Source organism: Salvelinus alpinus, chromosome 10 (assembly GCF_045679555.1).
Source record: "Salvelinus alpinus chromosome 10, SLU_Salpinus.1, whole genome shotgun sequence".
NCBI lineage: Eukaryota > Metazoa > Chordata > Actinopteri > Salmoniformes > Salmonidae > Salvelinus > Salvelinus alpinus.
In genome coordinates, this window is record NC_092095.1 from 28,001,414 (window position 1) to 28,028,138 (window position 26,725).

Below are 26,725 nucleotides of genomic sequence, written 5' to 3' on the forward strand. Positions count from 1 at the left end.
ACAAGTAAAATGTGAGTTGTATTGCACAGTTACAAAGTAGGTAAATGAGTTGTGTACAGACGATGAGACCAAAGGTCATCATTATCCTATCCAAGCTCATTAGGTCTACCACATGGCACTGAGTCAGTTATATATATCTGGTTCGTTTTTAGCATTGATCTGAGGCTCGGTACAGCAAAGGTGTTGAGCTCTGACCCGTCCTTAACTACGTGTCAAACGTATATAATTGGGGGCCCTTGTGATCTTTCCACTGGTGTGATTGCACTGCAGATAGTCAGTGAGAATGACTAAGCTAATGGTTGTTAATTGACATCACTGATTAGGATACTGTAAATCAAAAGTGACAGATTGCTAGCCTGTTTTGGACACGCACACAGAGGGATCATCCCATCTATCCATTATCATGTTGTTACTTGTATCTGCTCAAAGGTGTGGTGTTGAAATATACAGTACATGTCTGAGTTTTGTTATGTTTTTGGTCTTTTGAATCATAAGGTTAGTCAAGGTTCTTGCCTCATTCCAAGCAGTGAGAACCCTCCTCCACTTGCCTGGCTCCCTATATCATATAATTTACTACAATGTGTCATGACATTAACGGTTTTGACTTAATATAGGAAGGTACAGTATTTCCCCTGTTTCCAGCTCTTCCCAGACTGTGGTAAGTGGTTCGTGTTCCATTCCCGTAGTCGTACAAAGGAACTGTCACGTAGCATTTACACCGCATTCATCATAAAGTGGGCAGTGCTCCTGCATACTGTATCTGTTTTTCCTCTCATCTATTTCTAATGGAGAAAGACAATAAGACTGCAGTTTGAAATATGGCACTAAAGAGCTAGCTATTAATGCCAATAAACAATAGCATGATAATAAACTGCTGGCAAAATGTTGCAATGTCCTTTTTGAGTTAAAAGACAGCCATGGCATCTAAAGAGAGCCTTTGCAGACCTTGTTACCGTGATTTCTGATTACTGTAAAAAATGAATTAATTGTGCACAATATATTGCCATAATACCCAATATGTTTTGGTTTGACAACAGGAAAAGAGGAACCGGTATTCTGTCTTCCTTAAATATGCAATTCTGTCTTCCATAAATATGCAGTCCGGGATCTCAAGCACAACAAATATGTAACATATTGTATGAATTGGATTCGTGACATATCATATGAATTGCAAATATATACAGTATATATATCTTTTGTTTTGTTTTGCAGGATGTAACTTATCATAGGGAATGGATGATGTAGTACACAATTGGATGAACTAGTACACAAAAAACGGGGACCCATTTTGGCTCGTGAGTACCACTTTCAAAACTACTGGGTGAAATTATACAAAAGTTCTGGAGCATCACTTTAAGAATGATCTTTTATTAGGTAATTCTTGTTTTTGAAAAACACTGAAAAATAACAAGTTGCCGCAAATACATACTTGCTGCCTTGCAGCTACGAAGTTAGCCAGAGATCTTAATTGTGTATTTACTTGTTTTATCAAAAAATGCATTTTATTGTCCTTCGTGAAACAGCGCAAAGCCCCCAGATGTCTGGATTTAAATATACAATTCTGGCTAGACAATAAATATGAATCATTGGACATTTACTGAATTTAACACAAAAATAAAAGTCATTTTAAATCTCAAAGGTGAAGCTATTTACAATGTGCATGTCAACTCGACATCATGTCTAGGTAGGTATTGAATCGATGATGAGTCAGTCCAAGTAGTGCAGCAAAATCTTTACAGTAGCTTCATGTGTGAAATATTGAAAGAAAACATCAGTTGTTTTGACTTTGTCAAAGACAAAGTTGTACTGTGGAGACTGAAGTTGATGTGTTTTGTTTTGTGTAGAGCAGAGCAACATGATTTTGTTCATAATTTATAAGAGCATGCATGGAAAGCAACTTAAACAGTTTTGAACACAGTTCCTTCTGGGATTACTTTACATGAGTGTGACCGTGTTTTAACCTCTGTTAAGTAGTTTGAATGATAGGACAATGAACTGCCAACTTACACAACATTCAGTAACTTGTGTGTCTTGTCAGGGTGGGACTGGAGGAGAATGATATCAGTATTTTGTAGTAATAACAATGAAACATAACAGGCAATAGTGACCATAGAGATCAATACATTATCTTTCTCTACAATAGTGACTAGAGCTGATTGAGTTGTGTGCATAGACGTATAAGAATAGGATTAAATCAAAGATTTGAAAACCATGCAATAAATTCCCTTTCTTGCAAAACTGGACACACTGGACACACACACTCAAACACACACATACACTGGGGCGGCAGGTAACCTAGTGGTTAGAGCGTTGGACTAGTAACCGAAAGGTTGCAGGATCAAATCCCCAAGCTGACAAGGTAAAAATCTGTCGTTCTGCCCCTGAACAAGGCAGAGGCCTTCATTGAAAAAAAGAATTTGTTCTTAACTAACTTGCCTAGTTAAATAAAGGTTAAAAAAAATAAACACTACATGACCAAAAGTATGTGGGCACCTGCTCATTGAACATCTCATTCCAAATTCATTGGCATTAATATAGAGTTGATGTTGCTGTGGGGACTTGAATCCATTCAGCCACTAGAGCATTAGTGAGGTTGGGCACTAATGTTGGCTGATTAGGCCTGGCTCGCAGGCGGCGTTACAGTTCACCCCAAAGGTGTTCAATGGGGTTGAGGTCAGGGCTTTGTGCAGGCAAGTTCTTCCACACCGATCTCGACAAACCATTTCTGTATGGACCTCGCTGTTGCCACAAAGTTGGAAGCACAGAATCGTTTAGGATGTCATTGTATGCTATAGCGTTAAGATTTCCCTTCACTGGAAGTAAGGGGACTAGCCCAAACCATGAAAAACAGCCCCAGACCATTCTTCCTCCTCCACCAAACTTTACAGTTGGGACTATGCTTTGGGGCAGGTAGCGTTCTCCTGGCATCTGCCAAACCCATATTCGTCCTCCAGACTGCCAGATGGTAAAGAGTGATTCAATACTCCAGATAAGGCATTTCTACTGCTCCAGGGTCCAATGGCGGCGAGCTTTACACCACACCAGCTAACGCTTGGCATTGCACATGGTGATTTTAGGCTTGTGTGCAGCTGCTCGGCCATGGAAACCCATTTCATGAAGCTCCTGATGAACAGTTCTTGTGCTGACGTTGCTTCCAGAGGCAGTTTGGAACTCGGTAGTGAGTGTTGCAACCGAGGACAGACGATTTTTACGCTCTACCCACTTCAGCACCTGGTGGTCCCATTCTGTGAGCTTGTGTGGCTTAACATTTCGCTAGACTCCCTGTTGAAATAAAGGTTGAATGAACATGAATAAAATTAACACAATTCTTTGTACTGTAATGAACAGGAGGGATAATCTGTAGAAGTAATCAGATCATTGCAACTCTGACCTAAAACAGTTGGGGCTGCAAAAATGGTTTGATTTTAGATCTAATATATGACCATTATCTCCCTACCTCTCTTCCTCGTCAAATTTCTGCCCTGCTAGAGCTGCTCTGGTCAACTGTAAGTGCTGTTGTTATGAAGTTTCTCTAGCAGGGCAGAAATTTGACGAACTGACTTGTTAGAAAGGTGGCATCCTATGACGGTGCAACGTTGAAAGTCACTGAGCTCTTCAGTACAGCCATTCTACTGCCAAAGTTTGGCTATGGAGATTGCATGGCTGTCTGCTCGATTTTATACACCTGTCAGCAACGGGTGTGGCTGAAATAGTCGAATCCACAAATTTGAAGGGGTGTCCACATTCTTTGTGTATATATAGTGTATTCAGACTGATGCGTACCATGTTCAAATGATCCTTCAATTGATTTACAAAACCTGACTAAAAAGAGCATGCACAACCCTCTTTGGGTAAACCTTCTAGACAGGAAATAATTTCTTGAGGTCAAATATTTACATAATTGCAAATTCACATACACTCACTGTAACATAATCCTGTATCACCCATCACGAATGTGTACATTTTATACAGTTTACCATCACATTTTTAAACAGCCTACCAGAGAAGTCAGGTGGAGACAACACAAAACACAAACAGAAATGTGACTAGAAGATTTGCATCACTACATCAAAAGTGCTTCAGATAGTAACTACAATTTCTTCCATTCATCAAAACAAAATCCAGGGGTAGGATCCCCCCATACCTTTCTGTGATTGTCTCAACACTTAGTCTTTAAACCTGAGCCATATCCTGAATGTCTTCTGCCAATGTATTATGCTGGTGAATGAGGAAGTGTGGGATGGATGTATGTCTATTGCATATAAACATAGGGGTTGGCTTTGTGCTGCCCAGCGTTCATCACACAGTGTGGCATAACGTTCCTCTGAGAGTGCCCCATGGCATGACTCATGTCGTTGCTGCTGCCGTCCGACCACGGGGGTGAGTCCATGGGTTCCCGCTTTATGGCGTGGAGCAGTCCGTGACCTTTGAACTCGTAGCCCAGCTTGTAGTCCTGCTGCATGTAGCCCTTGTTGTGCTCCACGGGGCCGCTTGCATACACGTCCATGCAGTTGATGCTCTGGCTGCTACAGAGGGGGTCTGAGTGGGACAGCCTCTGGGGACTGAACTGGGACATGTCCTTGTTAATCACACTCTTCAAGGGCCTGCCGCCCCCCACGTTATTATAGTTCTGGAAGTGGCCGTTGTTGTAGGGTGGGCTGATGGGGCTGATACCCGCCTTGCCCCGCTGGCACGGCGAGTACTGCTCGTAGTAGTCCGCCTCCGACTTCATCTGAAGGCTGTTGTTGTCGCCGTAGCCGTTGCCGTAGCGACGGTCCACGGGCTCCCGGCACGTCCACGGACGGCCATAGGCGTCACAGCCGTTCTCCGAGTCAGAGTCCTGCTCCACCTTGATGGGCATCTCAGGCAGCAGGCGGCCATCGTAGCACTCGCCGTAGCCATTCTCGTTCTTCACCGCCTCCCCCAAGCAGTAGGGGTCCGAGCCGTCGGGGGTCTGGAGGCTCCCGTACATCTTGGGCACGTAGACCTCACCACCTCGCCCTCCTCCATGACACATGCTGGGGGACATGCGGTAGGGCTTACCATAGTGGCCCGCCTTCCCGAGTCGATTCGAGGGGATGTAGCCGCCACTCTGCCCAGCTCGGACGGTCCCTGAGGCAGGCCGCATGGGCCACGGGGAGTCCGGGCCTGGGCCTTTGTGGTGGGGGACGCCGCCCATAGAGGTCTTGCAGTAGTTGAGGGGCTCGTCCTGGCCGTAGTAGCCCCCCTCCGACTTGTACTTGAGGCGCTGCTGGGACCCCCCGGGGTTGGTGCAGTTGAGGAGCAGCGGGTCCCCGCCATCCACCATCACCACACTGCCAGCGTGCCTCCTGAAGTGCTCCTCTCTCTCACTGCAACATGGAGGAATAGGGGAGGAAGAGAGGTAGGGAGATAATGAAAAATGTATTAGATCTAAAATCAAACCATTTTTGCAGCCCCAACTGTTTTAGGTCAGAGTTGCAATGATCTGATTACAGAGAAGTTGCAATGACATCTGATTACTTCTACAGATTATCCCTCCTGTTCATTACAGTACAAATAATTGTGTTTATTTTATTTATATTCATGCAACTTTTATTTCGACAGAGAGTCATGCATACACATCAACACACATCAATATGCACTATACACATCACTAAACACATCAACACACATCACTATACACAGCAATATAAACATCAATACGAGAGAGATGATCGTATAGGGAACAAGACACTTTTTTGCTATGTCAACAAGAGAGGAATACAATTCTCCCGCTTTATCCTGTCTCATCAGAACAGTGTGTGTGGATTATAATAATCGTATATTTCTCATGTCCTTTCAGCTATCCGTTTTGTCCGTTCAAATAATCAAGTCAACAACAACATTGACATCGAATTCTCAGAATAACAAAAACGAAGCCATATTTATTTCTGGGAATTATTTAATCTTTTCCAGGATCTAAACACAGGCAGGCAGATTATATAACTCCCTGCCAAAGCTGGGGATCAGTTAGCCTAGAGAACTGCGTTATCTTCCTTCCCTACAAATTGTATTTCAATGCCCTCTGTGATAAATAGATACATGTTTAGTTCTTAAGACCCTGACTGTGGTTCAATGACACTTTCTGGGCTAAAGTCTGTGCAACATGTTGAGGCTAGGCCTACAGAGACCAAAACCTATTGAATGTCTCTTTAGTGAACTCTGCTGGTGAGAGCATAACCCATTCTGTCATTTTTCAACACCACAAACAATATCTCTCCTTCTCTGTCTCTCTCCCTCAACTCGTCATTCAATTCTGTAATTTAGCTGGTTTTGGCAGAGGGTAAAAGAACCATGGACTGTGGAGACACTGAGGTCGTGGAGGAGACCAAGGTCGTGGAGGAGACACTGGGGTCGTGGAGGAGACCAAGGTCGTGGAGGAGACACTGGGGTCGTGGAGGAGACACTGAGGTCGTGGAGGAGACCAAGGTCGTGGAGGAGACACTTGGGTCGTGGAGGAGACCAAGGTCGTGGAGGAGACACTGGGGTCGTGGAGGAGACACTGAGGTCGTGGAGGAGACACTGAGGTCGTGGAGGAGACCAAGGTGGTGGAGGAGACACTGGGGTCGTGAGGAGACCAAGGTCGTGGAGGAGACACTGGGGTCGTGGAGGAGACCAAGGTCGTGGAGGAGACACTGGGGTCGTGGAGGAGACCATGGTCGTGGAGGAGACACTGGGGTCGTGGAGGAGACACTGGGGTCGTGGAGGAGACACTGAGGTCGTGGAGGAGACACTGAGGTCGTGGAGGAGACCAAGGTCGTGGAGGAGACACTGAGGTCGTGGAGGAGACCAAGGTCGTGGAGGAGACACTGGGGTCGTGGAGGAGACCAAGGTCGTGGAGGAGACACTGAGGTCGTGGAGGAGACACTGAGGTCGTGGAGGAGACACTGAGGTCGTGGAGGAGACACTGAGGTCGTGGAGGAGACACTGAGGTCGTGGAGGAGACACTGAGTTCGTGGAGGAGACACTGAGGTCGTGGAGGAGACCAAGGTCGTGGAGGAGACACTGAGGTCGTGGAGGAGACACCGAGGTCGTGGAGGAGACACTGAGGTCGTGGAGGAGACACTGAGGTCGTGGAGGAGACACTGAGGTCGTGGAGGAAACACTGAGGTCGTGGAGGAGACACTGAGGTCGCTTCATAACAGCTTTAACTGGAATTAATGGGAAGCTCTTTTGACGTATGATCGTCGATTCCCCTCAGAAGCAAGGATTGCCTCTTGCCAGGGTATGCTTCAGGTTTATAAAGTGTGCAGACTTATGTCTTACATAAGGATAACTTAGTATCAGAGTCTGTCAAATCCCTAACGCTTAAGTAATGTGTATTGGACTTATACTCTGAACAAGCGTTGTGTCATGAAACATCATGGTTCTATGGTAGAACAATAGTAATATATTAAATATACCTGGAATAATATCAAAGTCTGTTGGAACGTATTTTTGGGAAATATCTGTACTGCCTCATGAAAGAAAGGTCCGTTAAACAGTCACCTCATAGTAGCTTTGAAGGACTTCTACAATGTTTGAATCAGATGTTGTGCAGGTGCAAGTCTATGATCCATGTACGTACAGTATAACCTGAACATATCTGTTTTAGGGCTTCACCACTATCCCCCTACAGTTACAAAGGGTTGATTTATAATAGAAAAGTATGCCATTTTGTACTTCTTCATATCAACTTTGGAACCACCTCTGTTGAAGAGTGAAAAGAGGATACTATTTTTGAGATATTACACATTATTCATAGTGAACACAAGAGGGGGTGGTAGGGCCCTAGCTGACTACTACTGAGTGTGCCCTCCAACTCAACTTTTACCCTCAAAGCCAGGTTTCCTCCCTAATGATCCATGAAGCACAGGCCCACGTCCAAAAACAGAAAATCCATTTGTTGTCCTAATTGAGTATTTTGAGCCGTCTAAAGCTCATTTTAGTGTGTGTGCGTGTTTGTGTGGTGTTTGTGTTTGAGGGGGTGGAAAGAGATAGAAGCCAGCTTCTGTGTGAAGCTATTGTTCTTGATGTCACAGGTCGTTTCTGATTGGTCTAGGCGAACAGGGGGTTGAGCCCAATACTTGGTTAGCAAGGCAGCCTTTGCCCTTGGTGACCCAGATCTGTCCAGTTAATGTGCTGGGCCTAGCTTAGCCTGGCTCCTTGGCTGACCTTGCCCCTTTCTCACTCCAAACACTTGGACTGTGCCAACTCTGTCCCGAATCTAACTATTAGGACCACACTGAGGTTGCTGTTCAAAGAAATGAAAGAATGGTCTGAGAATGGTTGGTCTGCAGATAAGGCAAAACTAGATTGACTGATCCATGCTCCAAGGACTTCCATCTCCCATCCGTAAATGTTTAAGTTAGTAGTAACCGTATAAGGCATGACATAGCCCTGATCATCAATAAAAAATGGGAGTTTGAAATAAATCACTTGAAGCCTAGAAAGTGAATACATTTACAAGTATAGTCAGTGTAAGCGTATATGATGATGTCAGAGTCTAGCTGTGTCCTTCCGTCCTTACCCATGATCTAGTGCAGGGATGATGCCCCCTCCGCTCTTCTGCTTGCCCCTCATCATCATGCCCTTCATCTTCATCTCTGTGATGGAGGGCAGCAGAAGAGGCACAGCCACACAGAACAGGGCCAGCTGCGGGGGTAGCAGGGCCCCCGAACCCGACTTCTTCTTCTGTCCCTGGAGGAACTTCAGCCGCCCCTGGAACTGCATGGTCTAACAGAGAGAGACAAGGTTAGAGGTTACAACTTTGAGGTGGAGTGTTTAGCACCCAAAATAGGTATAAAGAACATGTTCTTGTCGAGAACTTGTTTTTGCCAGATGCTATTTAGGACACTATAATTTGAAGCACTATTATGCTATGCTATTAATGAATTATGGCTGACAACTTGTCTGATCTCAGCACTTTTGGTAATGAAGAAAAATGAAAAAAAGTCTCGATGCAAGCCAAGTTTACTCAGTCACAACAGCCTAGAGAACTAACAGAACGACCAAAGCTGTCTTTGCCTGCCATCGAAATGGACCCGTTGACAGGAGGATCTCTGTTGACCTTCCCTACAGTGTTCAAATCAAGGCCAACTTCAAGCCCCATCCGTTTCCATTGACGGATCCAAACCTCCAAACCACTCTGGTCAGAACTATGGAAGGTGGACCAATAGCTGCAAATAGTAAATACATCTGTGTCCAAGCACCAAATCCTCTGGCCTGCTATGTCCGGGATATGGGAACATTCTATGTATACCTACACTCAAGCTACAATTTCAGCAAACATGACACCAAATGGGAGATCTTTCTTTGGTAAGTACATCCCAGTCAGTTCGCATGAGAGGCATCATGGCTGGGTGGGTTCTCTGGATGGGTTTGTCCACTCACCAAAAAGCCAGAGGTGCTGTCCAGCAGGCAGCGTACACGGGAGATGAAACAGCGGTTGAGGAAGGAGGAGAACTCAGGAGCAACTCCCCCTGCCTCCTGAGAATGGAACAGGCTGCTCACCACAAAGTCTTCTCCTATAAAAATAAATAAACTAACATTCACTATATTGCCGGTTTTCCAGTTTCTTACTGTAGACAAGCTTTAAAAGACTTACAGTAAAGGTAAACAATTGCAGAGTCTATTGTGTTAGAGATAGGCCTTCATATTTCTCACACGCACCTTATCCCTGTGGTGGAGAGGTGGCATTGGAATGAGGTGTGTTTGTGAGAAATACGAAGGCCTATCTAACATAATCGAGCATAGTCTGATGGGGACTTTCCGCTCCTACATTGACCATTAATCACAGTCTGGTTAGTGGATGTGAATAGAGTTAACAGCACAGTTAACAGTCTAGTCTTACTGTTTGCTGAATCAGTGCTCCTCATTTCTGCTCGCTCACTCCCACTGTTGCTAGCCAGAGGGCCTCCCTCCACTAAAACCCTGTGACCCTTCCTACCTTTACTGTTGCTGGTAATTATATACACACCCGTTTCTGCGGCTGAATGGTGGTCCTGGGATGAGCCGTGCTGGCTGGGGTGCATGGCCCAGTGGAGTTGTCTTCTGAACTCCTGCCGGTCATCTACATGGATATAATCAAAGACGTTCTGGTGCATCACGTCCGTCTGCATGGAGGGAGAGATCGAGACAATTACACATCAAGGCCCCAGAACTGTTAGCCATTACTCCCACCCATAACCCAGAGCCCTCGACACTTAACCTCTGCCATGGTTCACTGGATTGTCCCAACGGCCTCACACGCAGAGGGTTCTGGAGGTGACACCAAAAGTGACAGACCCAAATAGTTTTGTTATGGGTCTGGCTAACGGGCTGCTAATCTGTCTGTCTGTTGCTCGGATTTGGATTGGTGTGATTTTGTAAGAGTTTCAAAGCTGGATCGAATCTTGTTTAGGACATTTTGTGGTTGGAATAACTTATGAATAACTTGGAATAAAAAATAATATATTACGGTTTGTTTAAAGAATGTGACTGTTTGAATGACTAAAGTATGACATTGCAGTGAATGACTTTACACAACTTGAGCTAAATCATGTATTCAGAGCAATATCCCCAACAGCTCTGAAAAAGTGGCATATTTTCTGGAAGATTCTCTGAGATCAGCTGGTTGTTGTTGCCAATATGTTAAAACAATTGTGTGTGCTGCTGCTGAAATTCCACAAGGAATTCTTCCACTAAACTACACAACGGGCAACATTTACAGTGGCTCTCCGATGTCACTGAGCCACGGGGCCAGCGAGGGCAAGTCCTGTTTGTCAAACATCGCGTGACACCAGCTCCTGAAGAGCAGCCCAGCCCAGCCCTGCTGAAAACCCCCTTACAACCCAACCCAGCCCGCATTTGTAATGCCTCTTTCTTTCCAGCAATAGCTGTGCTTTCTGTCAGGGAAATGACAGATCCCCACTGAAATATTCAACCTCCCCCCCATAATTTCCACATTGTAGACACGCAAGGTTTTTTGAACATTTGCCTTGCAAAACAATTCCTCCCACTGAAGCACATGGCAAGCGCCGCCACAGTTCCCACCGGCAGACAGATCGGGTGTCTATTGTGTGAGATTCTCTCGTAAAAAAAAAAGAATAAGTGATATTTTCCCTGGCCCTCGCGTCTTGATCTTCAAAAGCGTAATTACAACGGAACAAATAGGATCAAAGCGACAATGCTGTTTCTGCACCATTTCAGTGCTTTCTTGTGGTGTCGTCCCTAAAAACAGTCCTATATTTGTCTTCAGTGCTGCCTATTAGTGTGTCTGTCTTCTTTATGGCTTCTTCATTATGGATGCCTGGAATGTTTTGTCAAGGTTTAAGTGGTATTATCAGACTCTTCTCACAATCACACCCAACTGCATGATGTATACATAATGCCACAACTTGACAGTTAGAAGCCATGAATTAAATATTCAACTATAGTATTTATTTTGTGTACATGTATGATTTACACTCTATATACAAAAGTATGTGGACACCCCTTCAAATTAGCATATTTGGTTATTTCAGCCACACCTGTTGCTGACAGGTGTCTAAAATGTAGCACAACGCCATGCAATCTCCATAGACAAACATTGGCAGTAAAATGGCCTTACTGAAGAACTCAGTGACTTTGAACGTTTCACCGTCATAGGATGCCACCTTCCCAACAAGTCCGTTCGTCAAATTTCTGCCCTGCTAGAGGGGCCCCGGTCAACTGTAAGTGCTGTTATTGAGAAGTGGAAACGTCTAGGAGCAGCAACGGCTGAGGCTAAATGGTAGGCCACACAAGCTCACAGAATGGGAGTGTTGAAGCGCGTAGCGGGTAAAAATTGTCTGTTCTTGTTTGCAACACTCACTACCGAGTTCCAAACTGCCTCTGCGAGCAACGTCAGCACAATAACTGTTTGTCGGGAGCTTCATGAAATGGGTTTCCATGGCCGAGCAGCCACACACAAGCCTAAGATCACCATGTGCAATGCCAAGCGTCGGCTGGAGTGGCGTAAAGCTCGCCGCCATTGGACTCTGGAGCAGTGGAAACTCGTTCTCTGGAGTGATGAATCACACTTCACCATCAGGCAGTCCGACGGACGAATCTGGGTTTGGCGGATGCCAAGAGAACGCTACCTGTTATAGCAGCAAAGGGGGGACCAACTCCATATTAATGCCCATGATTTTGGAATGAGATGTCCGACGAGCAGGAGTCCACATACTTTTGGTCATATTATGAGTTTAAGTTTGTTTTGTATTAGAAAATTGAGCAGACTTACACACCTTTTAAAGGATTCATTTCATGTTTTTTAAAAGGAAAACAATGATTTATACTGAGTGATCTATAGTCACAAGTGTGTGTGTGTGTGTGTGTGTGTGTGTGTGTGTGTGTGTGTGTGTGTGTGTGTGTGTGTGTGTGTGTGTGTGTGTGTGTGTGTGTGTGTGTGTGTGTGTGTGTGTGTGTGTGTGTGTGTGTGTGTGTGTGTGTGTGTGTGTGTGTGTGTGTGTGTGTGTGTGTTGGTTAGGACAACTTATGGGCTACTGTGAAATGTAAAACTTCTGTGTTAGAACTGTGTTAGAAAATAGTCCATGTCAGACCATGCAACATCCTTCTGTAGGTGGTTCTAACTGACACTAAATGTCAGGACTAAACACTGTCACAGAAACCTTATTGTTCACACCACTTGTGAAATATAATTTGTGAAATATAATTTTCATCTTCCCCAATCCTCTACAGAATTGAGGTACGATGACACAAAGCCACTTGAACCGGACACAGTTGAATTTGTCTGTAAACGCGGTTGTGTCATGAAACGAGCACTCACAGCTCCGGAGTGACATACGGCTAAAGTCTCTGGCACGCAGCAAGGCACCACTTTCAGACCACTTCAGTTTTCATTCCATTTTAATGACGCTGTTATTGCACCCGACTCCTTGTAAGGCAAGTGCAGGCACTCTTGCAGAATAATCTCCCGCGCTCAAACGGCTGCCTTGTCTGGGGAGCTGGGGGCGCTGCTAATAGTGTTAAAGCACTTTATCCATGACTGTGAGGGGAAATGATTTAAGTAGGGGAGGACAGGCATGCCCAGTTGATAACATCAATAATTAACGTCGCGGAGGAAGTCGGAGATGCTGGAGTTCGCCTCGTCTTACGCCTGCCCGTCCCGGTCACTACCTCCTGACCGCCTCAGAACCTTTCTCTCTCTCTCTCTCTGAAGAGCCTGTGGTGCTGCTGAGCTGACCTCCCTGTCACCTCTTCCCTCTGGTGAAGGGTTCAGGGAGTTCTTTACACCCCACCAAATAATGTAACAGACCAACATAGAGAGGGATGGAGAGATGGAGCAAAGAGAAGGGAAGAGAGAGGCTAAAAGAGGTCAGGGGATGGAGAGATGGGGCAAAGAAAAGGGAAGAGAGAGGCTAAGAGAGGTCAGGGGATGGAGAGATAGGGCAAAGAGAAGTGAAGAGAGAGGCTAAGAGAGATCAGGGGATGGAGAGATGGGGCAAAGAAAAGGGAAGAGAGAGGCTAAGAGAGGTCAGGGGATGGAGAGATGGGGCAAAGAAAAGGGAAGAGAGAGGCTAAGAGAGGTCAGGGGATGGAGAGATGGGGCAAAGAAAAGGGAAGAGAGAGGCTAAGAGAGGTCAGGGGATGGAGAGATGGGGCAAAGAAAAGGGAAGAGAGAGGCTAAGAGAGGTCAGGGGATGGAGAGATGGGGCAAAGAGAAGGGAAGAGAGAGGCTAAGAGAGGTCAGGGGATGGAGAGATGGGGCAAAGAGAAGGGAAGAGAGAGGCTAAGAGAGGTCAGGGGATGGAAAGCCAAGAGACAGTGGCAGGGTAAACTAGGCCTTTGACAAACACCTCAACATTTTGAACTGTTGTGACTATCTTCTTTTATGTGTCTGCTGCTGTGGCCGGCCCCCATTGGGACAACAGTTTCTACCAGGCCATGGCCCCTGTCTCAACTCACAACTTTCTTGGGGCTCTCTCAATGTGCAGAGTACATACACAGTCCCGCTACTCTAGTTAGCCTGGCTGTCGCCCTTAATCGCTGCTTCACGACTGTGGTAAATGTCAGCAGAAGTACCTTTAAATTAACGTCTGTTATCTGTTACCAACATGCCCTGGAAGACCATATAAAATATATAAAATTAATTTTTAAAATCTCAACAATGAGACATACCTGATGGAAGCCCAAGTAGTCGACGATGGTGGAGGAGGCATAGAAGACCATTCCATCACTGCTCACCACCAGCGCAAAGCCAGTCAGGGACTAGAGGGGGAAAAAAGAGAGACAAAGGTTAGTTTGCATGAATCCTGATAGCGGCACTTGGCTTTAGAGCTTGGCTCATCTTGTTTGGGTTATTGGCAATTTAATATCACAGATACGAGGGTGAGCTTTTACATTTCCTGACTGTGTTTGTCTTCCAAAAGCCCTCCCAAGGAACACCCAAAAGATGACAACACCGAGCAACTCCATCACAGAGGTTTTCAATCGACTGCCCTCATTTTGAAAGTATTCATTAAATGGGATTCATACAGCTCATTCACAACAGGCTGTCCACAACTGAGGTGGGAGGGAGGGCGGTGGAAGCGGAGGAGTCGGTTCCCCAAACTGTAATTTATGAACTTCCCAGTGTTTGTACTGGGTCCAAGTCTCCGGCGATCGCGTGACTGGCGCTGTTCTCCTGCCAGAACCTGTCACCTCCAGTTTACTGTGAGCAACACCAGGTCAGCCCAGGCTGCTACACTGCTCCAGTCCTGGCTAACACAGGCTAGCACTGGGACTACTACTGCTGCTGTTTGGCTATGTATTGATCTATTTTCAATGCTGCTGTATGTTTGGGGTGTGTGTGTGTGTACAGTCCATGATGGATAAGGGGTGGTCTAGTCTGCTCTGGTGTGGTAGCTGTCTGTGGGCTGAGGTTTATGTTTGCCCTCTGAGGCCGCCTCGTTCATACAGAGAGTGGTACAACGCAACATACACAGCCACTGGCCTTCTGTTTCCTCAACCTCAAACTTACAACACGCCTCACACTTCAATAGGCTTCTGTTCTTTGTCAACTACTTTCTCACCATTATTTGGCTCATGTCCTAATTCCCTAGTGCTCCCTCATTTTGAGTGACAGACATATTTAACCGCTTTACTGAAAAGCTAATCCCAGGGCCGTGTGTCTGGTGGTGTAACTTCAAAATGGCCATCACATTATCTTAGTGAATGAGTTGTGATGCCTTGCATGATGCATTAGGACTATGGATCAATTAACTCATTTAGAAGGGGAACGCCTGGATGACGACAAAGAACAAGAAAGAGAACATCTATGAGACAATGCAAGAAATGTGTCTTAAATAATGTAGCTTCTACCGTAACCTACTAACACCCTTGACACCTGTGTCAATGTACATTTTTCTAATTTGACGATACAACAATTTGACAGTGTGTTTGATTTTGTGTGTAGATAAATATGTTGACCACAAAAAACATTGCAAAGGACTTTGGCAATAAAGCCCTTTACCTACTTCCCCAGATTCAGATGAAGTCGTGGACACCATTTTTATGTCTCAGCGTGCAGTTTAAAGGAAGCTGCTAACCAGCGTTAGTGCAATTGCTAACAAGCGCTATCACAATGACTGGTAGTCTATGGTAACTGCTAATACGCTAGTAGATACCACAGACTTCCAGTAATTGAGCTAATGCTAGTTAGCATTGGCTCACAAAACTATCCCTAACTTCCTTCATACTGGATGCAGAGACGTAAAAATGGTATCCATTAGTTCATCTGACTCTGGAAGTAGATAAAATGCTTCCTTGCCTACATCCCGAAGTATCACTTTAAATTTAATAAACTTTATTAAATTAAATTCACTACTGATCCTCCACACCCCAGGTTGAAAACAATAACAAAACCATGTTCATAGATTACAGGGAGACACGAAGAAAATCCACCCTGGTAATTGCCCACTGATGTATGACATGTCTCTCTATCACTACTGAGCCTTCCCAGATCCTTATATGGTGAGCTCATTTCACTGGCATGCCATTTAATCCCCTGTTTATTGTGCACGCTCACTGCTAATGCACTAATGTATACAGGTACGGCTCTGAGACGTGTGTATGTGTACTTGCATGTTTGCGTGCATGGATCTCTTAAGTTTGTGTGCATGAGTGTGCTGAGTGCTGAGTGCTGAGTGCTGAGTGCTGTGTGTGTGTGTGTGTGTGTGTGTGTGTGTGTGTGTGTGTGTGTGTGTGTGTGTGTGTGTGTGTGTGTGTGTGTGTGTGTGTGTGTGTGTGTGTGTGTGTGTGTGTGTGTGTGTGTGTATAGATAGATAGAGGCTCCCCTCCCCTCTGTGTGTAGCATTGTGGATGAAGACAGTGTTTGACAGGTTTAAACTGCACACTCCTGCAACAGTCAGGGGGGTTGCTGACCTAGTAAATGCACTCCCCTTCCCCCAGCAACCAAGCATGGTGTAACCAAGCACTGCTCAGCAAAAACAGCAGGCCTGTGCGTGATAAGCTACTCTAGCATTCCGGCACGAATATCTATTATTGTTCTTTAACGCAGGTGTATGGGGGTGGGGGGGGGGGGGGGGGGGGGTTAATGATGGTACTGGATATAGGAAATGGTTTGTGTATTAGTAAATGTTTATTACAATTCATAATGAAGATGTAGATCTGGTATCACATTCTTTGATTCCTAATGTGGTTTCACCAGTGCTTAATAGGACTTGCTAAAAGCATTCATAGCACTATAACAGCCCAATACATACGTGCTGATTAATGAATTCATAATACATTACACACCAAGATGGTTCATAGACAGAGCTGTCACTGTGTTCATGATGCTGCAGCACTCTAGCCAACCCCTCAGATATGATATGTTCTCTCTTAGCCAGATGCCACTGTATCACACTATCAATACTATCCCCTGGTTGGAATTCTCTCTCTTTCTCTCTTCCATTTGTTTTCACAAAGCGAGAGGGGGAGCATTTTAAAATCACTGCTTCCCAGCATTTATTTTTCTCCCGGTTCATGGAATTCCGATAGCATTAAGTAATGGAAACTTGCACCTGCTCCTGGCCCGGACAAGAAAACATTTCAAATTCAAAGTCGAAAGACCCTCGTGGGTCCTATAAACGAGGTGGAAGGTTAAAAGCTTTGACTTACAACTCTTAAGAGGCAGTTTGCACGCATTACCAAAAATACGCTCACTACATTTGGACACGGCAGAGGGCTGCGCTGAGGGAGAGAGAGAGAGGGAGGGAGGGGGGTGGAGGGGTGACATGCCTTTGTTTCCACACATTTGATAGGTTTCCTCCTCTCTCACATTGTCACCGCGAGATCAAAGCAGCAGTGCCAGGGTCACGGTGAAAAAGAGCTGTTCCTAGTGTTTTGAGTCATCTGCGGCAGCCGGCAGGGAGAGAGAGGGGAAACTCACTGGCATCCTCTCACTGCCCCAGGGGAGCCCGTCGCCACAGCAACGGCAACCACCGTGAAGCTAGTCATTTCTGGAGTCACGCAACGAAAGGCGACACATTATTGCCACAGTCAATCGACTCTGTTTATAACCTGTGTTGTGACAGCCTGACACTTTAACCGAAGCCTCATTGGGCTTGTGTGTGTGTGTGTGTGTGTGTGTGTGTGTGTGTGTGTGTGTGTGTGTGTGTGTGTGTGTGTGTGTGTGTGTGTGTGTGTGTGTGTGTGTGTGTGTGTGTGTGTGTGTGTGTGTGTGTGTGTGTGTGTGTGTGTGTGTGTGTGTGTGTGTGTGTGTGTATGTGTGTGTTGGTGTCGGTGTGTGTGTGTCGGTGGGTTTGTTGGTTGGTCGGGTGGGTGTTTGGTGTCAGGAATAGTGTTATAACCCTGTGTTTAATAAACACTGATTAGCACATTGAATGCCTAATTAGATCACAAACAATGATCTGAGCACACTGTTGTTCACGTGTGTATTATAGCTCAGGACTAGCTCCAGTTGAGCTGGGCCTCTCACGAACATACTGTTGTTCACGTTCATCAGCCATGCACCTGTTTGGCTGGTATGGAGTCAGTCACTTCATAATGCAGTGGTACAGACACTTTAACAACATCTCGTATTTTGCAAGACTACTCTTCAATCTTGCACCTCCTCTCTCCTCTTATGCTCTCATTTTAGCACCAGCGACTGAGATTTCTCTCAGTGCATTTTCAGCAAGTTGACATTTATTGTCATGAATCTTGCACTGGAGGCAGAATTGAGCGATTTCCGCTAGACGGGCCAGTCAAAATTGGTTATTGTACAAATTCATGAAAACAAAAATGTGCTTTTTGGTCTTAATTTAAGGTTAGGATTAGGCATTAGGTTTAGCAGTGTGGTTAAGGTTAGGTTTAAAATCCAATTTCATGACTTTGTGGCTGTGCCTGCTAGTGACCACCAATGCTGCCTCCAGAATAAGATTCATGGTGAAAAATGCTAACCTGCCCATTTCCATGGCTCTGGGTTTTTAATTCAGTTTCCCGTCAGCAACTCAGCAGGGGGCCAACTGGTCATGATGAGTCCACTCTGGTATCTATTGGAGCTAAACTGCACTTATCCATTCCCTCTCTATCCACCATCCCCACGTCCGTCATGCCATATTAGATCGCTCCAGTGGAGGTCAGAGCATGGGCCACAGGCCTCCCTTCCCCTGCCCCTCACCCCTCGCTGTTGTGTCACTGTTGTGACAGGTACACTCTCTAACCATGACAACACACACACACACATACACATTTGGCTGCTTACCTCCAGAAGGAGCCCACTCTCTGTTATGCTGTTGCCCATAGCCATAGGCAGGCTGTCTTTTCTGGGCTCGGGGAGGGGGTTGGTGGCTGGACTGATATGTTTTCTGTTGGACGGCTTCTCATGAGTCACTGGAAAATATGAGATAGGAAAAACTCATAAATGGAGAGTCCCCACATAATATAAGAGTTACAAAGTGTATATTCTCTATGACTAGACTTGACCTTAACTTGTTCTTAGTTAGTGGTGGACAAATTCAAGCGATTTGCCCAACATTTTTTATCAACTAGCTTTATCAGTATGGAAATCCATGTCAACATCGAAGAATACAATTGTATTCTATGGGGAGAGGAGAAAGGTAAATCATTAACATGTGTTAGGCCGACACAAAATATTCCCAGTTAAATACAAGTATTAAGCAGTGAGGATGGGGTATTTAAGAAGAGCAACGTTTACGGGATTCCCCAGACACATTTCCACCACATGGCTCACTCTTTACCTTGGAAAAACCTCACAAAATGGCATTTTCTGAACTGATTGGCACGAAACAGTGCGCACACACTGGCAATAACATTTCCCTGAGACTATTAAACCCATAGAGCTCTCCTGTTATCCTGCACTGTAAAGACAAAACACACAGACTATCCTATTTTATTTGGTTTCTTACTCGCTGTTGAACGTATACATGGTCAATTCAGAAAGTAAACCAAATGCCAATTCCACATTTTCCTAATTGAAAAGCATTGAAGGGAATTGGAATTTCAGTGTACTTCCTGAATTGGCTGGAATTGACCCCAACCTTACTCCACACAGATTGGATCAGTGGCCGGCCTGTCAAACCTACACAGTCACGCACACTCACCGGGCCATGGTCCCAATGAAGGAGCAAGCGCCAGGACCTTACGGTGTATTCTACCAACACCCAGGACTCATTTTAACCCGCTCCCTATGCTCCACTCAGCCACAACCCCTCCCTCGTTTTTCCCACACCTCCGCTGGTTCTACAGCGCTACGCCGGCGAGCAGCAACTTTTCGTGACTTCCGACAATTTCCCTGCACTTAATTCCGGCCGAGGCATGCAAGCTATTTGAACCCCCCACTTGTGTTTTGTTCTTTCTCTTTTTTTCCAATTCATAATATGATACAAAGGCTAGAGCTATACGTCCATGTTCCTTCTCTCTTTTAACCACAGGTTGAATCTTTACTTCAATACACAAGGCGTATCCTACCTACTTCACCACCTACTCTCCCCTCACGCACTCTTATTCTACAGTCACCTCAGTTTAGTCTGACTGGTGGAAACCAGGGCAGGTAATGAATCAGAGTTTTTCAATGACCATGTTTTTTTCTCTAACACACACACACACACACACACACACACACACACACACACACACACACACACACACACACACACACACACACACACACACACACACACACACACACACACACACACACACACACACACACACACACACACACACACACACACACACACACACACACACTCTACTCTAGCCCTTACGAAAGCCTTGGAGAGGATGCGAGTCCGGAAAGACAAACATACTGGATGATTAATCATTGGAGTTGTGCTTCCTCAGCCAACAGTGACTTTATTCATTACCCTTGTTTTGGTGTTGTCTCAAAGAAAACAGAAAACCTAATGATTCAACGTTTATATGCTCTCTATTCAGACACTCCGTTTAGGGTGAGGTGACCACTGCCAGGATATGTATACTAGAGGCCCAATTATGAGGGTATAAGTGGTCCTTCTTACTCTCCCTGCTTTAAATAATACAGCCCTCAAATGTCAGTAGCAGTCTGTGGTTGAGCCAAGAACATTACAGGTGTGTTCCTAAAACCACAGGACTTCATATATAGTCATATATGGTGCATCATCTAATGCATGGCTAATACCCATCAGTCAAATACACAACTTGTGAAGTGGACACATTGGGGAGGAGGTGAGGTGCCCTATGTGCTCAAATGGGTACCATAACTCAAATGGGTACTATACTTGGGCATCCATGGCCGGGGACTCCTCCAGTAGCCTCAGGCCCAGTAAGCTGAGATTCCCCTGCCTTTCTTCAATCAGCACCTCATCTCAACTTAGCGCTTCCCCTGACCTATCCACAGTGCTTGTTCAAGTAGAAAGGGGGGGACAAGGATGCTCGTTTTGGTAAGGCTCCAATGAGTAGGCTAGGCTTTGGCTGCTAATGAGTAAAGGAGGACAAACTAGTACGGTGGTGGTGGTGATGTGTGCGTGTTGGAGATGGCATCTGTTGACTTGATCGTGTTAAGCAGGGTGTTAACGCCAGAACCTTTGGGCTACCGTGGATGCTGCCTAACAATGGGGGTGGCTTGGGGTGTGTGTTGGGGGATGCAAGGGGGGCCAGCTTCTGCGGGTGGAGCCAAGTGCGGCGGAAAAAGTGGGGTTCGTCACGCACCCTCTTTACGTGTAACATCCCTCTCTTACCCACTTCCTCCCGGTCTACCAAACGAGGAAGCGGAGATAGAGGCTGTGGCGTGACATGTCACGAGATCAAATCATTAATTCATCTGTTCACCATGCGACACGCTCTTATTCCTGGTGTAATAGCCCATTATAGGCACACAAAGGTATGTTTCACAAGGCAATGAGCAACTGAGAGAACCAGTCTGGGGTTCAGAAGGAAGGGAAGAGGGGAGGGAGGGTAGAATTATAGGTATTGCGTGCAAAGCTGGAAAGTGTCATATCTCATTGTCTGTATCCTCTCACAAGCTTTCTGAGATTGCTACCCGTGCAGTTCATAAATAAAATAAAAAGCACTCACATTTCTTGAGTAATTTGGTCCCCATTTTTGGGGTTGAATGGGATGGAAAGCCTAAAATGACTGTTTTAGTAGTCTACTCATTAGATCTATATTCATTCATACAAATTGCTCAAAAAGTGTGAATTCATTACGAGACTTTAAAAAAAAAATCAAAACAGCCCTGTCTTGCATTTTCCCTGTGTGTCAATATAGTATTGTCAAGTCTCCACAGAAGTGCAGTCTTTTATTGCTGCTCCATGGGAAGGCCTAGCGTTCAGCTCCCAGCCCTGTAAATATTACAGGGGTGCCATCTTTTGGCAGAGCCTGTGGGCTTTTAAAGAGTTCCAGTCACATGTGAGAGCTCCACTTTGTTCCACTCCCCTCTGAAAGGCCTTGCGTGCACGCAGAGAGAGCACACATATCTTCACTTGAGGCGATGGGGTGGTGGGGTTGAGGAGGGGAAGGCAACTGGCTGACAGCCACCTCCTTTGCCTATTCCTGCCTCCCCTTTCTCCCTCCTTCTGCAGCTCAGGAAATCCACAGCAGAATGAGAAACACCAGAGGGAGAGGGAGGGAAAGCGAGAGAGAGAAGAGAGGGAGGGAGAGAGAGAGAGGGAGAAGAGAGGGGGGAGAGAGAGAAGAGCGGGAGGGAGAGAGAGAGAAGAGAGGGAGGAAGAGTGAGAGAGAGAGGAGAGGGAGAGGGGAGGTAGCTGCTGTACAGGCAGAGTAGGAGCTGGCTGACCGAAGCCCCGTTGTCACGCAAACTAACCGTCTGTCAATCTTCTCTCTGGTCCCTGACAGAGCGCTGGCATCTGGCCAAACCCTTGCGTGCAAGCCGGCAAGCCACATTAGCCTATAAAGAATTTCATAATAACAACAGCTGTTAAATATTGATGAATGCTGGCAAGCACTGAATGCTCTCTGCAAAGGTTAAGCCTGCAGTGTAATGGAACCTAATTCTTCATTATGATGTATCGAATATGCGGAACTCTCTTTTTTAGGTAATGTGGCATGAATTTGAGGACGGACTAACTAAAGGAAGAGGGCAGCTACTTCAGCAGACTATTTGTTCCGCTGTAGTTTCTGCAGAGAAACAGAAGCCATTTGTTGTCGGTTCAGTTGCTGAGTTTTATTGCCTTGTTATAATGCCATAACACTGTAGTATAATTTGTGTTATTGTTGTCATTCTAAATCAAATGCCACGTTCGCATTAGAACTATAAATCCTTAATCTGACATGTTGTTTTTATAACATAAAAAGGAAGTTTGTTCCATGTAAAAGATAGTTATATCTCAGTGAATATGTTGTTGTAACCAGTTGTTGTAACCTAGACTTGGCAACTCTCCATTTCTGTTTCATAAAACAAAAGCCAACTCCAATTGGGGGGGGGGGATCACACATTTCATCTTTCACTGTGGATTAGAATCAAGTGAGTGATTTCATGGAGAGCAGGACAGCTAGCGGAAGCCATATCTCTAGAGGGAACTTTTTCTCTTCTCTGTGAGCACATGAAAACAAAAGGCTCATTTGTAGCTGAAGATACAGAGCAAAGGGAAGTGATATCAGAACAAAGAAAAAATGATATCATATAAACAGAGGTTTTCATAGAAACATGATTGCTTCCATTGCTGTTATAATTGGCTCAGAATTGGAGGGTAATGGAAGTATCTACATAGACCCCTGTCCTAACTGACAAAACATACAGTAACTTAAATGTTTGAGCTTACGGCTTGAATGTTACTGGCATATAACTGGTGCAGCTACTTCCATTCAGTATATTGTTTGACATTCAAAATAGACTACCATAGGTTTGTATATTACCCTGACATATCTGAAGCTAAAGGCAACTCGAGCAAAAGATCTCATGGCAAAATGACAGCCTTGACCACCACCATGGCAGAAATGTGGCCTCAATAACATTCCGGAATGCTCCATGTCATGGAATGGGAAAACAAACCAAATCCATGTTTTCCGCTACTTATCCACTCCACTGGGAAGACCAACAACATGCAAATACGTTTAAGCAAATGGCCACAAGGAGTGTATGCATTAGCATGAGATGAGGAAATTAAGCAGGAAGCATTTTTTTTCTAGTGCCCAAATGAAATCATCAGTGAATTTCCATTTGGTTATAGGCCTACTAAAGCGCCATTCAATTATCTGATGGTTTGTTTTGCCAGTGATCCTAAAGTTCCTTATGTGGATATCAGTCACATATTTTATTCATCTCCAGCAGGTCAGACCAGGATAGACCAATCCGTGAGTCATTTTCCTTACCCTCCACTAGTTTCCCAGACAGGATTAGAAGAAGGAGACACACACGGTGAGAACGTTCCCTGGGAATCAATGGGCAACTCCATTGTTTCAGCCGCAGCGGCACTCTGACTGCCTGAATGTATACAGCAGTTCTATTTCTAGCTGTAGTAAATAACGGTTTCCTTTGATAAACTAAACTTGCTAATTCATTTGTTTCTGGGTTCCTCCTCTTCCAGACGCCAAGGGTCGTTGCGATAAAGCTTGACTCTGTTATGGGCAGGGGCTGGGGGACTGGCTTCTCTGTTGCTTTATCAACAATATCTTGTTGCCCGTTGAAGTTCTCTCCCGTCCCAGTCATATGGGTTGGGACTAGCCATCTATTCATGTAACAGAGAGAGACCAAGGGGTTGTGTTTTACAGTGATATAAAACCGGAGCTGGAGACCTCACACACTGCATTGTCTGAGGCCTCAACACCCATTAATAACCTACTTTGTGTGTGTGTGTATGTGTGCGTATGTGTCCGTCAAAAGCTATTTATAGCTTTTCCTTTTGATTCATGTTCTGACAAGAATGGTGGGAGTGCAACATTCAGAAAACTGCAGGATAATAAAACTACAAATGGGGATTGCAACTCGCCACAATAAAGAGGCTATTGCTGTACTTTTCTATTTACATAATCTCCATTTTCACAAGCAGGGTGTAAACATACTTAACCAGCGATTCATTAATTGTTTAAAAGGAGAATGAACAGAGGGTACTTTCTCTTAAACTAACTTGAATGTATTTACAAAATATAGGCCTAATGTACGCGCACACATGCGAGTCAACTCTTTTAGTACGCTGTAAACTCATTTAGTAAGCTGTAAACTGTAAAAATGTAATTGATTTGAAGTTTTATTAGAGCACAATCTGAATTGAAAAGCTCCCGTTTACACTAAAAACAAACAACTTTGGGACTGAAACAGACGTGTTTCCAATGTGGTGTACAGTAGAAACCATCCATGTTTTATAGCATTTCGAAATGATGGCAAATACAGAGAGGGGGAGTGAGAGCCATATGGGATGTTGTGTGATCTTGGCTCTGTAGCAGAGTTATTGTACGTGTTTGGTAGGGTCCAAGGTCCTAAAGTAAATCCACTTAATCAAAGTCAGAGTAAAACACACTCTACTTTGGGGCCCAAGGCCTCAGTTCCAGAACATTAAAGAATTATATAGCAGATTAGCACATTTTTTATTTTTCATTCAGTATATTCAATCCATGTGAAAGCTGAATCGTCTCTGCAATTTTTTCTTTCTGGAAATGGATTGAGACTTTACTTTAGCCGTGAGTTAAGAACTCACTTAAAAGGAGAAAATGTTTTGCCGGTAAAACAACAACAACGATGAACCTGACAGTGAATCCCTTGAATATAGTTTTACAGTTCTTCTACTTATTTACCTGCGTGGGAAACACTTAAGACAAGTCAAACAACGCGCTAGTCCTAAGAATTATTCGTTTTGGAAATAATGATTCATTTTGGAGCCCTCTATTTTGTATCTTGAATGCGGAGCAACATTCCATCACGAGAAGAGAAAGAGGAGAAGGGCAGGTTTAAAGACAGCCTGGACAGTTCACCGCAAGCAATGGATTCCGACGTTTGAAGCCTATCCACAAGAGAAAGCGCATACGCTTATAAGCACGGCTAGTATTGTCCTTCTACTTAACTGGTCAACACTTTGCTTTGGTCTGTTTTGAGGTTACACTTTCTAGCTAACCAGTGCAGGCCAGGACCTGACACCTGTCTCAGAAAGATGTGTTTTCACTTGGAATGTTATCGTCACCTTCATCTGATGAAGTATTGCAACAGTGAGCCCTTGGAATCTTTCTCCACACAACAAGAGAAGTAATCTGTTAAAAAGATTATGGGCCGTTTCAGCCCATTGAGGGAAATAATAGCGCCCAGATGGTCCAGCGAGGTGAATCCATATGGGAGCTGGGCCGGAGAGCACCGCAGTAAGGCACCCACAACACGCAATGCGCGCTCACTATGCTAACCTGAGCTACAGCAGCATCCTTCTGCCAGTAGGACTTTGCATCTTTTCATGTTGCGCTACCGTGCCTGTTTAACATTAACGCTAAGGAAAACAGCTTTGTGGGAAAGCATATGTGAGCACTGAACTGTTCTCTTCAGTTTCATTCAACATCCCCAGCCGGCCGCCACCACACCTATTGCATGCATGTTTATATCTTTATCAAGAGTTAGTATAGCCAAGCAGTATGCACAGCAGAGCGTAGGATAGTGATAATTAGATGGTCATTTTCCATTAAGGAAAATTGTGTGCCTTGCTTCAGCTCTTTAAAAGTATTTGTGTGGTAGTGGGAGAAGTGTTCTGATTTCTGATTTAAATAGCAGAGAAGTAGACAAAGATTTAATACGCTCAATTTTTTTGTCTAACTTGTTGGGAAAGTGGTCAAAGTAGCGGATTTGTGTCAAACGTCACAATGTTCACTCACTCATCTCATGCTTAGAATGTGCTCCGCCAGTGCTATAATTTGACATTTCTGAAAGTTATATGGCAGTAAATTCAACAGTGGGAAGTTAGCTTAATGAATGTAGTTGATGCGGTGACAAAAACCATTGTATCTATTGATTTGTAAACGTTATTTGTGTTCTGAATTAAATAGCAGAGAAGTAGACAGATGTCATATATTTACATGTTGTCTATTTTGATTGGGAAAGTGGTTAAAATGTCAGTTGTTTCTAAAAGTTGAGACAAAGTAGTTGATGTTGTTACTAAAACAGCTTTACCGTATGATTGGTAGAAGATATTCTGTTCTGATTTCAGATTTGAATAGAAGAGAAGTAGACCAAGATATCATACCATCTACAATTCTGACTACAGTGCTAGGAAAGTGGTCAAAGTAGCTGATTTGTGTCAAAAGTGACATTGTTTACAGTAAATAGAATGTTGGAAGTCACAGT

General features: G+C 44.7%; 1 protein-coding gene across 1 annotated transcript in view; it reads right to left on the bottom strand.

Moving 5' to 3' along the window:
• Positions 1–1,348: 1,348 nt before the first annotated feature.
• Positions 1,349–26,725, bottom strand: part of LOC139531833 (uncharacterized) — a 66,757-nt gene continuing 41,380 nt past the window's right edge. The window contains exons 4-9 of the mRNA XM_071328715.1: positions 18,713–18,840; positions 14,143–14,232; positions 9,980–10,115; positions 9,394–9,527; positions 8,531–8,736; positions 1,349–5,351 (exon numbers count right to left, since the gene is read on the bottom strand). Coding sequence (XP_071184816.1) covers positions 4,253–5,351; positions 8,531–8,736; positions 9,394–9,527; positions 9,980–10,115; positions 14,143–14,232; positions 18,713–18,840 — 1,793 coding nt within the window. The 3' untranslated portion in view covers positions 1,349–4,252. The remainder of the gene's footprint in view (positions 5,352–8,530; positions 8,737–9,393; positions 9,528–9,979; positions 10,116–14,142; positions 14,233–18,712; positions 18,841–26,725) is intronic.